At 52.5% G+C, this 17,117-nt stretch overlaps 1 protein-coding gene across 2 annotated transcripts in view; it reads right to left on the reverse strand.

Moving 5' to 3' along the window:
• The window catches only part of CPNE5 (copine 5), an 82,627-nt gene that overhangs the window by 51,467 nt on the left and 14,043 nt on the right, over positions 1-17,117 (reverse strand). For both annotated transcript variants that reach the window (XM_081140408.1, XM_081140409.1), the window contains exons 2-3: positions 16,806-16,846; positions 15,993-16,039 (exon numbers count right to left, since the gene is read on the reverse strand). In XM_081140408.1, coding sequence (XP_080996534.1) covers positions 15,993-16,039; positions 16,806-16,846 — 88 coding nt within the window. The remainder of the gene's footprint in view (positions 1-15,992; positions 16,040-16,805; positions 16,847-17,117) is intronic.

The following is a 17,117-nucleotide window of genomic DNA, read 5'->3' on the forward strand; positions in this document are numbered from 1 at the left end:
CAGATGCAGGTCTCACTCCCAGAGGTTCTGATTCAATAGGTTTAGGGTGAGGCCTGAGAATCTGCATTTCTAAAAATGCAGGCAATGCTGCCACTGCTGGCACAGGGACCTCCCTTTGAGAGCCACTAGGCGACACTGTGGTACATGGAGCCCTGAGGTCCCAGGAGTCTTCCATGTCTGGGACAAGGGCAGTGTGGGCGTGACTCCAGGCCATCAATTCCACCAAAGCAGCTCTCTTACATCTGTTCAATACACTGGACAGATGAGATTTTGTTTCAAGAAAGGGACATGGCTGCACATTAGAATCACTGGGGAAGTGTGAGATACTGAAATGTGCAAAAAAGCAGATTACTGGGTGCTCCGTTTCACATATTAGTCCAGATGTCTGACTTCACAGGGGTCTGCACCTTTCATGATCTTTGAGATACTTTACAGCTGTGTGAAATGCAGAAGCCATAGAGCAATGCAAACGATTCTTGTCTGCAGAAATGCAAATAAATTTAGTAAGGTAGTATGCAATTGATTATTACTCTCTCGCTATTGACCAGCTTTGTATCTATTTATAAATTCATTTCAGCACTCTGGATTGCCCGTATGTGTGCTTTATTTGAATTATAGTAAGTCCTCATTTAATGTCATTGATAGGTTCGGTGACTTTAAGAGAAATGATGTATAATGAAACCGATTTTACCACAGGCAGTTAATCCCTATGGCATCTCACCAACATTATAACAAAACGACATTGAACAAAAGACCTTATTTGAGGACCTGTTATATTTGAACCAGTTGCAACATCTTACTGGTTCCCTCATTAATTAACGGGTTAAGTAAATCTTTTCCATGTGTTCATTTTGTATTTGTATGGGATTAATGATTTTACTTTTTAAAATAGGTATCCTTTAATAGGAGCTTTTTATTTATTTATTTATTTATTTTTAAATTTTATTATTGTTTAAAATATTACAGATGTCCTTTTTTCTCCCCAATGACCCGTTCCACCCCGTTTAATAGGAGCTTTTTAAAAACACCCATGCTCAAGCCCCACCACAGACAGACTAAATCCAGATCTCAATGGGTGGGGCCTGAACAACTGTTTTTTTATAGTTTCCAAGGTGATTCTAACGTGCAGACGGAGTTGAGAACCAGTGATGGAGGAAGGAAGAAGGAACATTTACTGAGCCCCTGCTGAAGCTCAGTAAGCAAGTAGGTCATTATGTTATTCGATTCTCACAAAGGCCTTGTGAGTTATTTACCCATTTTACAAGTAAGGAAGCAGAATCAGAGAGGTTAAGTAACTTGCCCAAGGCCACACAGCCAAGCAGAGCTGGGATCTAAACCCAGGTATGTCTAACTCCAAAGCCCATTATAGGTATTTTTATCTCATCTAACCGACTGGCAGGAGTCTTCAAGCATTATAAAAATCAGATAAGATGAGTTTTACTTCACAAGCATTTACAGAAGCCCCACTGTGAGCAAGGCAATGGGGAGGACAAGTTGAATAAGGCTGGGTTCCTGCCCCACCCCCTAAATTCAGTTAAAATCTCATAATTATAACCCTTGTTCCAAAAGAGTTCCTGCATTTTCCTCTCCTGCTCATTCTAATTCTTAATACTTCCAGTCTTCAGACAAAAGGAACATTTCTAATGGTAGAATCTTCCAGGTAAACACCCCGGTTCACAAGAATCCTCTATTAAAGAAGGGCCACACCTCTTCCTCAGTGCATTGCCCTCCTCCCTCAAGCACCTTTAAAAATCCCTCCAGCAGGATTTGGGATAAACCCGAGTCCACAAGAAGCAAGCATTCTTTTGTGCACCCCTCCCTTCACCCCACTGCCAGCAGGCTCCAAGGAAAACACCCATTAGGGAAGATGACAGCTGCTTTTAAAATGGCACTTGAAGCTTCAATCGAGGGAAATTCCCTAGAGATTGAGCTCTGCTGGAGAAGAAAATGGAGTTCCCCTGGAAACAGCGCAGGGAGGGGGGCTCCAAGAGCCCCTGATATCTCCTAGAGCAGGAAAGGGGGCAAGCGAGTCAGGCTGGGCAGTGATGAATTATCAGGACTCTGGGGTAATTAGCATGTGCAGGGCACAAAGGACTGTGAAATCTACAACCCAGGGACTTACTAAAGATGTTTTATGGCCTTCATTACTTGAACTAATAGCAAAGGAAAAATAAGCAAAAACTTGGATTTTAAAAATCCAAGAAGCCACCAGGTCCCTATCAGGCCCAATTTATACCCCTATTAATTGCCGTAGGCACACAACTGAACTGATGGTCAAAGAAGTCAATGCGGCTGTATTTCATTCCACATAGAACTGTTGAGTCTTCCAGCGGGAAGGGACTTGGAGCAGTGAGGGATTAGCAGTGGGAAGCCCCGGAGGCCTGTGATCTGACTGTTGTACTTGGGAAGGAGGGAAGGGTGGGTTAACCCCTCAGCACCTGTAATCAGAGCCAAGCTAGCCCTGAGCACTATTCCAGCTCCTTAGAAATACCTGTCCCTCCTTCCGGTCCTTTCGGAACCACTCTGTCCACACTCCAGGGTCTGAGGATGAGGGGGGGGCCTCACGTTGCTCACAGTCTGAGCACAGGCCACCAAACACCGGTGGACACAGGGAATCTCTGATCAACAAAGCTGAAGACAAGCCCCCAAATCTTTGTTTTACCAAGTGATTCTGATGCAGAGAGCCCTAGGGTAAGGGGGCAGGTGTGGACCGGGTAGGCTGTGGTGTGTAATTGGGGAAGGGGCTGAGCAATCAAGGAGGTGAGGGGGACCCCCGTGACCCCAGGGGCCGGGCAGTCCCCCAGTGGGGACAAAGAAAGAAAATACAAATGAGTCCTAGCCAGTTTGGCTCAGTGGTTGGAGCATGGGCCTACTGACTGAAGGGTCTCAGGTTCGATTCCAGCCAAGGGCACGTACCTCAGTTATAGGTTCGATCCCCGGCCCTGGTCAGTGGGCGAGCAGGAGGCAGCCAATCAATGTGTCTCTCTCACATCGATGTTTCTCCCTCCCTCCCTCCACTCTCTCTGAAAAGCAATGGAAAAAATATCCTCAGGCGAGGATTTTTAAAAAAAAGAAGTCATGAAACCTCATGACTAAGCCCCGAGAATATCAATTCATCAGCATTAATTACATGTCATCAGCTCCAGCAAGACCCTCAAAGGGGAGACGGACTTGAAACTTCTCTGAGGACTAAATTAAATGGCTCTGGGGTGCTCTGCACCACACAGGTGTTGGGAGTTAAAGGGTAGGAGGGCAGCTGTCCCTCCAAACTGCCCTGGGACAAGCAAAGGCCAGTGCAAGGCTGAGAATGAGAACCCCTGTCAGGCAAGTAAGGCAAGGGACTGCAAGCAACGCGAAGTCTCCCACCACACGCGTCAACTCTGGGCAATGCCCAGAGCCAGGGGGGTGCAAAGGGGCAGCTAGGCCAGGGGCCCAGGACCCCCACGGGCCACAGTCTGTTGCTTATCTATGTGAGACAACATGGAACCGCCTCAGAGGCTGCATGTCCCCATTGCTAAAACAGAGCAAACCATTCCTTCTCCCGAGGAAGGTGGAAGGGAATGTGCGAGAAGCACTGTGAGGAGTGTCTGCTGCATGGTTGGTCTTCAGTACCTGTAATAACCCTCTTGTAGGCCTACTGCATGCCAGCCACCAAGTGTTTTCCATATATTAATGTTCATGACACTCTTATGAGGCAGTACTATTATTATTCCCATTTTACAGATAAATTAACTCAGATAAAACTCAGAGACATTGAGGGACTTGCTCAAGATCACACAGCAAATGGGTGGTAGGGAGAGGATTTGAACCCAGGCACATTTGGCTCCAAATCAATAAGGAATTGAGGTTGTCACTAACCAAGAAGAGGTTAATCCTATGAATGAGGCTGGAACTATGTCCCACCCAGTCCTGTTGTTTTCCCACCACCAGCCCAACCTCTGAACTTCTTCAGTGCCTACTGTCCCTTCCACCCTGTTGATTCTTCCTGTGGGGTCTGGATGGTTCTACAGGTCAGGTGGCGCAGGCGAGTGCTCGCCACCTTGGCTCACCACCAACCCACCTCCGACCCCTACACACACACACACACACACACACACACACACACACACACAGTCCTGGTCCCTCCTGTCATTTCCATAAACATTCATTGATTACAAAGTTGACTTAGAACCTAAAGATCTCAGAGCCAGAAGGAACCAAATCTCAACCAATGAGAAGAGAGAGGCAGGAGAGGGGCTTGGGGTGTTCTGACAGAGGTCACACTGCTAATTAGGAAAAGGGCTGTGACAAGAGCTGAGGTCACAGCAGTGCCCCGTTCTTCCAGAAGCCTGTCAATGCCCCTCTCTCAGGTTTCTTCCTTCCATCAAATCCTCCGCCACCACCTTGTATCGTGACTACTCCTCTTCAAAACACTTCCACACATTTAACCCCCCACTGACCCGGTGGAGCCCATATTATTGCCATCCCCACTTTACAGAGGATGAACAGAGCTCCTGGAGGCCAGAGGACCTCCCAGCGGCTCCCAGCTGTGGGGGTGGGGTCCAAGGCTCCCAGGAGGGACAGAGTCGCAGCGGTTCCTGCCTCAGTAATGAGTGGGTGGCTCTGCAAGCCTGAACAATCTTAACGTCCCCTGATTTAAGCAGCTCTCGCCTTTTTACAAATTACAGCTGGATGAAGCTTTGGAGACCTCCTCCCAGCTGCAAAGCACCCAGAGGCTAAGCAGGCCGCGGACAGAGGGGGGGCTGGCAGGCTGCTCTGCACCTCGAAGCTGCACCCTTCCCCCGCCAGAGCGGCCCAGTGATTTTCCTATATTATCGATGGCTCCTTTCTGGGGATTCTAAAAGCCCTGCTGCAGAGCCCAGCCCTGGCCCCTCGTGAGTCATGCTCACCGAGATTAAAATCAGAGGCCAGAAAGCTGTCCAACTTAAACAGAGAAGGAAAAGGGAATGTGTGTGCTCTAGGAACAGGGCCAGGGTGGGTGCCCAGGGCGGGGCACCAGGAGGGCCGGAGGTCTGGGCACCGGAAAGAGGGCCTGGGTTGCGGAGAGGGGCATAGAGGGCCTGTTTCCATGCCAGGACCTGCCATCATCTTGGGTCTGGAAAGTTCTCTCAGGTTCTCACACTGGAGGGGCCCAGGATTCTGTAGCCACCCCTCCCTGTAGAGTGAGGAAGACCAGAACCAGAGGGAGGAAGGGGCTTGCCCAAGGTCACACAGGGGGAACCGGGACTTCTGGGCCTGCGGCCTCCCAGACTGCTCCGTTTTGTTAGGCTTCTAAGTGAGAAAGGGCAGCGGTGAGTGAGGAGACTGGGGCTCCAAAGGCCTTCCCAGCGCCCGGGGCTGGACAGAGAAGGTTCCCCCTCTGGCCGCAAACATCAGCAGCAGCCTGTGAAAATTTACCAAGCTTATAATGAAAGACTTCCTGCCTAAAAGCTTAGTTCTTAATTAGCCACTGTTCCAGATAATCTGTTAAATCATCCCAGCTCCTGGGGAAATAACCCTTTTACCAATGAGCGTGGCTGCCAAGCTGCTGGCAAGACGCTCTCCACCATCCCGTCCCCTGGTGGCTGGACCCCTGAGCCTTGGGTCTGGCTGCGGGGAGAGGGGCCGAGCAGCCTCCCCTAAAGACACCCCAAAAAGGCTATAGCTCCTAACAAATGACCTCAGGATGTCTGAAATACCATCAGTGGTTCCTTCTTGCGGGTAAAGCACTGGTTTCTAATTCAGGGCTTCCTTCATTTTTTTTTTTTTTTTAATTCTTACCCCAGGATATGTTTTTATTGATTTTAGAGAGAGGAAGGAGATTGGTTGCCTCCCATACACACCCCGACTGGGGATCAAGCCCGAAACCTAGGTATATCCCTGACCGGTAATCGAACCCGCCACCTTTTGGTGTACAGGACAGCGCTCCAACCAATTGCGCCACTGGCCAGGGCTCACTCAGGGCTTCTTATAAGGGCCATTATTGAACATTTCCTGCGTGCCAGGCACTTTACCTGAATTAGCTCATCTAATCCTCACAAATGGCTCCTAAGCCTGAGCACTTGCCAAAGAGCCCCAGCTGGGAAGGTGGCAGCCCGGATTTGGACCCAGTCACCTTGACTTTGGAGCCCACGCTCTCAACAGCTCAGCCACAAGTGTAAAGTGCACCTGGGCGCTGACACAAAAGAGTAAATAGACTGATCAGCCGCCGAGGGGCCCGGCCTTGGACCTCGGGGAGGGTGGGGTTACTAGGACATCAGACTCCTCTCTCCAGATGGAATCTCGGGGCTCCCGTCTAATGTATTATCCAGAACTAGCAAACGCCTCTGCCGAATGGGGGGCGGGGCAGCAGGAGTCACACACAGATCCACAGTTGGCCCCTGAGGCACCCCATTAAACTTGGAGCTAGGAAAGGCCCCTCTGCAAGTCCAGGCCTGGGCAGATGGGAGGAGCGGGGGCCCAGACCACGTCACCCCCAGCTCTGCCACTCTCTAGCTGAGTCACAGGGCAAAGCAAGGACCCTTCCACGCCTCCTGCTTCCTCACCTAGGGTGTGGCGAGGGCTGGGGTGGGGTTAATGGGGTGCTGCTGACAGGGAGACCTCACAGGGAGGTAGGAATGTCAGCTGTCCTCCTATTGGAGGAGTGGCAGCAAAGGGGACAGAGCCTCCCGCAGCTTTGTTTGATCATAGTGCATAATTACAATATTTACAAGTATTGGGCATAGCCAGGCGCTCTGCTGAGTGATTCTGTCATTTAGTCCCCCCACAGTCCAATGAGCAGGCATCGGGGGCCCATTTTACTGATGAAAGCCAAGGCTCAGGGAGGTTAAAGGAAGCGGCAGAGTAAGGATTTGAAGGAACACGGGACAGCGCCTCACTGTGCCATAATGGCTTCTGAAGCCCCAACCTTAAAAGTAGGTGCCTAGGACCCATTTGCTCCCCAAGCCAGGCCTTGGTCCTGAAAATTCACCTGCATGACAAGAACAAAGACCCCTAAAGGCTGCCCAAGGGACCCAAGGCTCAAGAGGGGCCGTTCTTTGCAGACTCCTCTCTGCAGAAAGGGGAGAGTCTGAAAGCCAACCCATGTTCTCTTTGGAGCCCACCTCCTGAGGGGCTTGTCTCCTGCTTTGGGCTTTGGCAATAAAAACAGTAAATTTTTTGCTAAAGGTCTATGTTGAATGGCTGGGGTCAAGTCCTGTGTTGTTCATCAGGGATCCCCAATTGGGCTCACAGCTCCGTAGGTGGAGGGTCATTTTATTTCAAACTCTTGGCCATTGGACAAACTGGATGCCCACTGCCCTTGCCCACCACAGTCTCATCCCAGGACCTCCACAAGACCACTAAACTGTCTCTATTTCTGCCTTTTCCCCTGCAATCCACTCCACACACAGTGGCCAGAGGTGTCTTTCTGAAACACAGATTAGGCTGCATCACTCCCTTGCTCAAAACCCTCAAATAGCCTCCTGTCACACTTAGAGCAGCATCTGAGCTCTTACATGGCCTATAAGGCCCTACAGGATCTGCCCCTGCCAACCTCTGTGGCCACATCCCCCACTGACCTCATTGCTCACATCACTCAACCTATACTGGCCCACTTTGTTCGTAGAGTGTAGTGAGCTTGTTCCCATCTCAGGGCCTTTGCACTTGCTGTTCCTTCCGCCTGGAACACCCCCCTCCCAGACTTATGCATGTCACTACTCAGGACTAAACTCCAGTGTCACTAGCCCCTCAGAAGGGCCTCCCTCAACCTCCCTAGCTAAAGCAGCCCCTTCTCCCTGGTCATTCTCTCTCATTACACTTTTTCACAGTACTTTATCAATCAGTACCTGAAATTACCCAGTTTCTTTGCTGACTACATTAAACCTCTCCAGAGCAGGGACTCTGCCTGTCTTGTTCTCCACTATGTGCCTGGATTAGTGTATGGCATATAGTAGGTGCTCAATAAATGCTCACTGACTGCTAAAACTGTGATTAAATCCCTTTGAAAACTAATTAAATCTAAGACCTTATATTCCCAACAGGATTCCCAGTGGGGTACCACCCCCCAACCCCCCAGCTGACCTCTCACCTTCCTCCAATCTGACTTTGGCCCAAAGTCAAATTTAGTCACTGCCATCTCGTGGGCACACAAGGCATTCTCACCTCTAGGCTTTGCTCATGTCAGGCCCCATTCCCACAATGCCCTTTCTTTCTCCACCATCCTTCAAGTGCCACCTCTTCCAGGGAGCCTCCCCAGCCCTCCTGGATCTCTCCCTGCTGTGAAGTACTGACAATTCACCTCTAAACTACTAGGGTGGCTCTTGAGCTAGTTACGGTCTGAAACTTGGGGCTTCCTAGAGGATCTGTTCTAATGCAGTTATCAAGATGAAGGAAACGAGGCTTTTAAATCCTTTTATATCTGTGTCTGGTTTCCCCAGCTCCCCATAAGGTCTCTGAGGGCAGGGAACTCCCTGCTTTGCACCCAGGAGGATACCAGAGTGTTGTCTTCAAGTCACTTCTCTTCTGGCCTCCACGCTCCTATCTATAGAATGGGTTACCTGAGATAAAGTATGTAAACTGCCTGGCACATTGTCTGTACCCAGAGCCCATAGATGATACTATTAACAAGAGCTGTCTATTACCAAGTGCCTACCTGGCTCCTCCGGCTTATCCTAAGTTACCTCTAATCCTTAGACAATCCAGCAGGCAAATATTGCTCGTAACCCACTTTACATGTGAGGAAACTGAGGCTCAGAGAGGATAAGTGTCTAGTACAAGGTCACACAGCTCTAAATACCAAGGCCCTGACACAAAGCCAGGTCTGTGACTCCCAAGAACTGCCCAAGACACATCGTCTTCTGGTTCAGTGGGGAGAGAACCCTGGTCTCCTAGCCGCATCCTCTGGGGCCAGTTTCTGCGCCTCTCTGGGTCCGGGGATAACCTGTACCCGGCCACAGAGTTATCATAAGAACCAGGGACGCTGAGTAGGAGATGCCGGGCACACAGCAGGCACTCAGTAAAGGATGCCTGTTGTTGCTCAGCAGATGTTCTGACATCTTAGTTGACTTCATTCTCTGATTCTTAAACAATCGGAGTCATTGAGAGCAGTCTGGGCTTCTGGGAGAGGGTGTCTGGGGGCTCGGAGAGTGCTGAAGATGGGCAGAGTCGGATAAAGGCACAGATGTGGCTGGAGGGTGTCCCCTGCAGGGACAGAGTGAGGGTGGGAAGTTCCCCAGACTGTCTGGATGCAGGGGGAGGGACAGAACAAGGTAAGAGGCAGGTAACGGGCCATGCGGTAGGGTGGGAAAGGCCTGGGGTCAAATAGCTTGGGTCTTGTTTTATTGTCTATAATCTATTATTTTAAATTAGTTTTCAAATGAGTTTCATCCATCTGAGGCATGGGAGTTACATTTGAAAGATGCTAACTAGGAGGCCTCACCTCAAGTACATGGTGCTGGAGAACCCTATTAGCAGAGGGACGTTAGCAATGATTTTTCATAGCCAACAGGCAGGCGCGGAGACAGGGGATGGCTACAAGTGTTCAGCGAGCACTTAGGCCTTGCCGGGCGAGAGAATCTGCAGAGATCAGCGCCTCCAGTGAGCCGCTCAGGCACGAGGCGGGTGCTGGGACCTCACTGAGCTTATAAGGACAGGAGTGTGACTGGGAGCCACCTGCTCGCGTTAGATTAGTCTAAACTAACCTTTAGACCGTATGAAATTGTCAACATTTTCAAACTGCAAATCTCTGTGGGTAAACCTAACCTGCTGGTGCATGTGGCAGAAATTGGCCCGAGTGCTGCTCTGGTGGCTGCACGGGCCCCGGTGTCGAGGTCGTGCAGAGCAGAGCTGTGCCCGTAGCCGCCTCTGACTGTGGGCGGAGGCTGGTATCTGCCCTGAAGGCCCGACAGCTGTGGACGGCCAGCAGGGTTAGAGGGCCTCGTAGCCGATGTGAGTCCCCACCCTGCCCCAATGAGGGTATCCAAGTAGGAAAGATTCTGACGCCAGGCTACGAGGTAGATGTTTCATCTCTAGGTAAACCCCTGGGCTGTGGTTTTGAGAACCACTGGAACCAGGGAAAAGCCCTTTTCTGTTCAGGGGAGAGAAGGGATGTTGTCTGCCAGGGGTGAGTGTGGGGTGACCTTCAGAGACACAGTAGGGAGCATGGTGGGGGTGTGGAAGGGGGCAGGAGCCAGAAAGGCCACCACTCAGAGAGGCAAGGTCTCATGGGCAGACTAAGAGGAGATGCCCCCAAACAACACCAGGAGAGGATAGGGCACTGGAGAGACAGAAATGGGGATCCTGCACTACCGGCAGCCACCTCCTGGCAGCCAGTGTGCCAAGGTGCTCCGTCAGTCAGGACACAGCAATGATGGTATCCCTGGGTTCAGTCATTCCTGGAAGAGCCCCTGATGAGAGACCTGCCCACACAGGGTTGGGACACTTCCCTTCCAGCCCCCCTCTTCCATGAAGCTCTCACTCCTTGGTCCCCAGGTGCTGCAGCCCAGGCTGAGCAGGGGACTCGGGTTTTACAGGAAGCCTGAGTATTCAGGATGGTCGGTGTCACTCTGCACTCCTCATGGTTTAGGTCATGGGACCTCCAAGTGTGGCCACTTCCACGCTTGGTGACTGAGCGCCTAAGTACTCAAGCTGGGCAACACCACATCACAACTGATACTTTCTCAGGCATTTTCTTCTTTAGTCCCCTAACCCCATTTTACAGGTGAGTACGCTGAGACTGGGAGAAAGCAAATACCTCACCCAGGTCACAGCCAATATTGGACCTGGGATGGGAATGCAGGGTTTTGGATGTCAAGTTCAGGGCTTCATCTGACAAGGCATTTAACTGCTATTGGTGATGTCCTTAGGGACCATATACAGAAAATAGGATGGATTATAACAAGTTATGCAGATCCCAGGTGGCTGAACAGCACACCCCAAAGGCCAACTAGAGAGCTGAGGTCAACCTGGGGAAAGGTCTCTAGCGGGGACCACAGCACCCCAGCCCGTTCAGCTGCTCACCATTCCTGTGGGTGACAACAGCCGGCCCAAGACCAGGACACAGAACCAAGATCTGGATGCACAGTCATAACTCACAGGCCACACAACAGACTGAATCTACCAAAGGACCCACAATGGAGATAAAATCACATTTAGATTCAAAAACTCAGTTTCCAGGTCTGAGCTGAGGGAATCCTTTGTGAACAGCAGCTCATGTGAGAGACCTGCCCCCAAACTCAATACGAAGTCGGAGACAACTGTCACAGAGGCCGGTGGAATACTAGACAGCGTGGACAGATGTACAACCCTGAAAAAGGCACAGAATGCAGAGATCTAGGGAGGAGCTCATGGTCTAGTCCAAGCCCCTGTGAGGAGGGAGCCAGCCCATGACGCTCTGGGCTAGACAAGCGGACACACCTTGGGAAGGACACTGAAGAATGGACCTGTAGCCCCCGCCAGGTGGCTCAGTTGGTTGGAGTGTTGTCCCATGCACCCAAAGGTTGTGGTTTTGATCCTGGTCAGGGCACATATCCAGGTTGCAGGTTCCATTCCCAGTTGGGCCGCGTGGGGAGGCAACCGATCGCTGTTTCTCTGATGAAAAAACAGCAGCAATGGATGTGTGTTCCAGGAGGGGTCAAGGGGAGTGTGCCCAGGTTGGTAAAGCGGCAAGAGACTGCGACATAAACAGGAACTACTGATAGAAATGTCACATTCTAAGGCTGCCCCAAAACTGGCCAACGGGGCCCCCTGAGCGGTCTTCAGATGTTGAGGGAAAGAACACGTGGGAGGGAAAATCCACTTAACTTCATCTAAGGAGGAAAGAATTAGGAACAGCTGGAATGTCGCCCTGTATGTATAAACCTGTTACCGTTTTTACGACGTCATGTTTAGAAAACCACTTTCACATCAGCCTCTCTGGGCTCAGTTTCCTCCTCTGTGAAATGGGGCCAATGACAATGGTAAATAATAACAGCACCTCCCCCATAGGGCGTAGCGAGGATTAAACGACACTGTGAGGGCTGAGAACAGAGCCTGGCTCTGCACTGTTACCCGGTGTGTGCTACCAGCACTACTTGCTGCACTGTTACCCCCCCAACTGAAAGGGAGCCCCGCTGGTGTGAACAGTGCCTGGTGCCCTTTTTGTCCCCAGCATCCTCCCTGTCACACAGTAGGTGCCCAACACATGCTCATGGGGACAAAGTTATGGGAAGGCACATATCAAGGTGCTCCGAGGATATTATTCCAAATATTTAGCAATGAACTATCATTCCCAGCTTGTTCAAATGTTCGATGGGCAGAGGTTACTCAGAAATAGACTGAGTGCTCCGGCAGGGACGGGTGGCTGTGCCAGTTGGCGCCACGTGCCCTTCAGGTGGTATGAGTCAATCAGCGGGACACCCTAAGATTTGAGATGCCCATGTCCTCCTTACCAACTGGCCCCCAGCCAGGACAGCCACCTGGCAGGGGAGGGGCAAGGACCATCCCCCACACACTTTTCAAGTGGGACCCTTCTCACCCGGCCACCCTGCCTTCCCCCGGGACATGCGGAAGGCCCTTGCAGACTTGATGCAAATAGCGCTTGATTTCCTGGGCTAAAATCACATCTCGAGTCAATTTTCATAAAATGCAGTGACAGATTTAGGTGCTGGGAGGATGGAGCTTTCTCAGAGGCATTAAAATGGCCTAAATGGTTAAAATCAGCTGAAATCCGGCAGGCAGGGGCTACGAGAACAGCTTTCATCCTTCTGTGGCCTTGTGTGAACCCGGGGTCAGGCCCTGCCTAGAGGAACCCTGGGCCTGCACTTGAACCCTCTGGCCATAGGATGACTGTCTCTCGGCCAAGATTCCGCTCACAGACGGGTTTGCAATGAACTAGCAGGTGGTGCGGCGGCAAAGGGCTTCTGTTTACTCGCAAAGGCTGTCTTCCCTCCCAGGGCCAGTTCCGCAGAGATGGATCTGGGTTTTTCTTTAAATTCTCCATTCCTGAGCCTTCCCTCTGGGGGTCACAGAGGATCAGGCAAAGTAGGGCCTCAATGTGTCTGAGTGCATCTTCTCTTCTCCAAAACAGCGTGAAGCCTGAGTCCTGGGGGTGCTCTCAGGGCCCGGGCCAGGCCACCCCAAATATCCCACAATGACATATGATGACTCGGAATTAAAGTTACTTGACAAGCAGCCAGTGCGGGAGGGGCACCTTGACCCGCCCTTGTCTCCCTGGATGCAAAGAATAATTCTCCGCTGTGAAGGGTGTCCCCTGGCTGCAGGGGGCTGAGAGACACCTTATCCCTAGAGTTAAGGAGTCCAGGGTCCAAAAGCTCGCCTAAGCAACGCTTGTTACTCCTCTGCTAACTTACTTCCCATGCCCAAACTTGTTTAGATTCCTCGGTAATGAGCACCCCAACCTTAATGTCTTTGTCCTGTCATTTCCTCACGCATGTATTGTTCCTTTGCCTAGAAAGTATAAAAAGGTGGCTGGTTCATTGTGTTGGAGAGCATCATCACTTACGGTCTCCCGCGCACACGTATCAAGTTGGTTTTTCTCCTGTTAATCTGGTCTTACATCAATTTTATTGTTAGTCCAAGAACTCAAGAAGGGGGCGGTTTCTCCCCCTCCCCAAGAGTACATGTGGCTGAGCTCTGCCACTGTCACCCCTGAAGGCTGGGCATGGTGCTGACTGCCTCTCAGAAATGGGGTCAGTCTCCTTGATCTCTAGGGACCCTCATGCTCTGACTTCTGACCCCATGACTCCCCATGTCCTCAGACTAACAGCCAGGAGCCCCCTTCAGTCGCCTTTTCCTGGATCTTATCAGGCAACACACTGAATGCCAGCCTCACTCATCCTCTCGCTGTCAGTCCCCCCGTCTCCGCCTGTCCCTCTGGATCCACCCCTGCCCCTCTCCACGGTGCTCTGTGCCCGGAGGCTGGCCCTGCAGACCGCATCAACGTTCCCCACCCCAGGTCTTCCAGCAGGTTCTGCCGATGGGACGCGCTGGCGGAGAGCAGAAGGTGGGAAGGAATGAAATCCCCTGGGCTGACCGTGTCCCTCCACTGAGCGTCCCTGCTCCTGTCCCGAAGCCCTATTACGCCCCTCAGGCTTCCCTCTGTCGCCAGCCTCGTGATTCGCCACCCCTCATTAGTTCCCTAAAACCCGCCCACTGCTTTATAAATAGCCCTTTATTATACCCAGCCCTCAGCTGCTGGGAACCTGGGCAGACCTGCTCACTCCAGCCTCCCCCACCCCCCACCCGACCCCATACCTTTGCTTAGCCCACAGTCTCTGCCGCAGGGCCCTTATGCTGTGTCCCCGCTTCCCTGCAACCGAGCTCCCCCAGCGCACACTCCCTCTGCACCCTGATTCGGCCACCTGAGGCCCATCCTGCCCCCTCCAGAATGGGCAGGTTGAGCCGGCTGAGCCCCGAAGCTCCCCTTGACCCACATGCTCCCCTTCTCCGCACCACGCAGCCCTTAGCCAGAGGCTTGCGTTTGGTCAAATGCCCTTTGTAAAAACCCAGTGAGCTATTAACACGGCTGCACCGTCTCCCCTCCCAGCTCCCCTTCTCCTCACCCGCACCTCTCACCCTTCCCTGGCAGATCATTCACGCGTGGAATCTGCCCCCAGGCTGCCAACTCCCTGGCTCCAGCTGGTGTTTAGGTGAAGCTTGGTTCTCCTGACCTCTCTCCCTGCCTCCCCCACCGGGTTTGTTGCCCGGCACCCCATCAGTGCTTCCTGCTGCAAATATTGACTGAAACTGGGCTGTGGCCAGCAAGGCCCTGACGCTCTGGGCCATGCTGTGCGACGATATTTACCGAGCAGCGACCACACCCCAGGGACGTTAAACCCCATCCTGTTTCAGCCCCGCCACAGGCCTGCAAGGCAGGTGGGTGTTATCCTCATGTCGCATATGTGGAAACTGAGGCACAGACAGGTTAAGCAACCTGCCCAGGTCCCAGGTCCAGAAAGGGCTGGAGCCAGGACCAGAGCATAGGTGCGGCTGACGGCAAGGCCACCCCCTTTCCTCTGCCCCACCCCGCGGTGCCGGTGCTGACGGCCAGGACCCAGACCCAAATGGAGACAGGTCTCCCTTCCAGACCGTAGCCACCAGCTGCAGGAGCAGTGCCCTTCTGAGGGCCCCCCCACACTTTCCTGAGTGCATCACTAAGAAAGCACGTTCCTGCTTTCTAAGAAGCTTGGCCAAAAGGCCTCAAGAGTAATTAGTTCATTGAAGTCGGCTAAACGTTTCCCCAGCAATCTGGTTTATGCTTTAATTGGTGTAGAGCCTTGGAGAGTGAAAAAGTCAACTTCAGCCCAGCCCCTGTGCAGGTATTTCCCACAGATTTTATGGATAAAATTCACCCCCTTTGGCTGCTTACTCCTGACACAACTTGAGGGAGTAGGGAGCAGGGCAGGAGATGCTTTGGCAGGCCCCCCATGAGGAAGGTGAGGGTCGGGGACAAGCCCGAGGTACTGAAGCTTTGTGGCCTGTTCCCACCTTTATCACATCATCAGGGAGGGACTCCCTAGGTTCTGGGCAGAGCTTGGAAGCCAGGCTGAGGAACTGGGACTTGATTCAAAGCAGAGGGGAATCACTGAAGATCTGTGGGCAGGGGATTGACCTAATTGAATGCTCACGTTAGCCAGAGCCACGGGACGGTTGCTGTGGGCGGACCATGGTGCTAGATGCCATACGCACGGTCCTCAGGCCACGGAGACCTTGGTGGGCCTGCTCTTCTTCCATCTCCCCTCAGACTGGGGCTCCCTGAGGACTGGGCTGTGTCTCCCCTCAGACTGGGCCTCCCTGAGGACAGGGCTGTGTCCCCCCTCAGACTGGGTTCCCTGAGGACAGGAACTTTCCAGTCCACCATTAGTTTCTTCCTGCAACAGCAGGGACCAGTCTCCCGACTCTGCACACCTTACTGTCCTTCCCTTGGGCTCCACGGCTGCAGTTACAAACATCAAGTGGGCCGACTCCCGTTAGGTGCACAAGCTGACCACATCGGGGACAGGCTGGTGTTCTTGGGGGGAAGGGGCTGGACCTACCTCCCTCCACTGCTTGTTCTCCATTCCTTGAGTATACATGACGCACACTGTGGGGAGAGGAGGGAAAAAGGGTTAACACGCCAGGCAGGCCAAGAGAAAGGCGGTGCCCCAGATGAGGAGGGCCCTGGAGCAGCCGGGGCCTCAGAGAGTACGGTGGCAGTGGTGGGGTTGGGGGCATTAGTCAGCTTGGACAGGGGGCTAGAACATCAGCCTGTCTGGGAGGAGTACCCTTTGGGAAGGGAGTCAGGGGCCATTTGCATTAAGGCCTGAGCAAGTGTGAGTGTGAGGCAGGTAGACAGGTGGGCGTGATGGGTGACTTGGTGGTAGAGGTGTGGCAAGAGAGCACCTGAAACTCAAGTCATCCCTTTAGGGCTCAAGGTAGCCTCAGAGACCTGTTACTGTCATCAGACCCCCTTCTCTGATGGGCCAACTGAGGCTCATAGGAGGCCAATGACCTACTTGAGATTATATACTTGAGTGGCATTTCTCCAGGCTAGAACCCTGGACTCCAAAATCAGTGCTCATTTCCCCAGACCCAGCCAACTGGGGCTCTTAAATGTACTGGTTCGCCTGGGACTGAAAACTTTGGGCCCAGACACCCGCTAGGTTGTGTTGAGGCTTCACAAGCACAGGGGCAGGGAAGGGTCAGCCGCCAGTTCTTTCTCCGGACAGTGCTCATGAAACAGCCTTGATGCGCTGAGCCAGTGCTGGGCACACTGACAGCTCAGCAAGGGCTCAAGTGCTGGCCGCCGCAAGCAGCCACAATGCCGTCGGTGCTGCTGTTACTGTTATTATTGGCAGAGCAGGACTTACGTGGGTCAGACTTGGAAAACATGTCTTTGTCCAAAAGGTTCCTGAAAGAAGGGGAGAGAAGAGGAGTGAGCAGAGCGGGGAGAGGAGGTCTCGGGGCATTCCCGCTGTTCCTGAGGCCCGGAGGCTGCCCCCCATTTATTGGGCTCCTTACAGCCCATTACAGCCGACAGGGCGGGCACCAGGGTCCTCAGCTCAGCTTTCAAGGGATGCGGCTCCCTGCCCCCACCCCACCTTCGCCACACTCATGCTGGTACCCTGGATCCAGCCGCCTCTCGCTCTTGGGCCAAATCTCTATTCACCCAATGTCTTAGC

This window comes from Miniopterus schreibersii (genome assembly GCF_964146895.1).
Source record: "Miniopterus schreibersii genome assembly, chromosome: 6".
Taxonomy (NCBI): domain Eukaryota; kingdom Metazoa; phylum Chordata; class Mammalia; order Chiroptera; family Miniopteridae; genus Miniopterus; species Miniopterus schreibersii.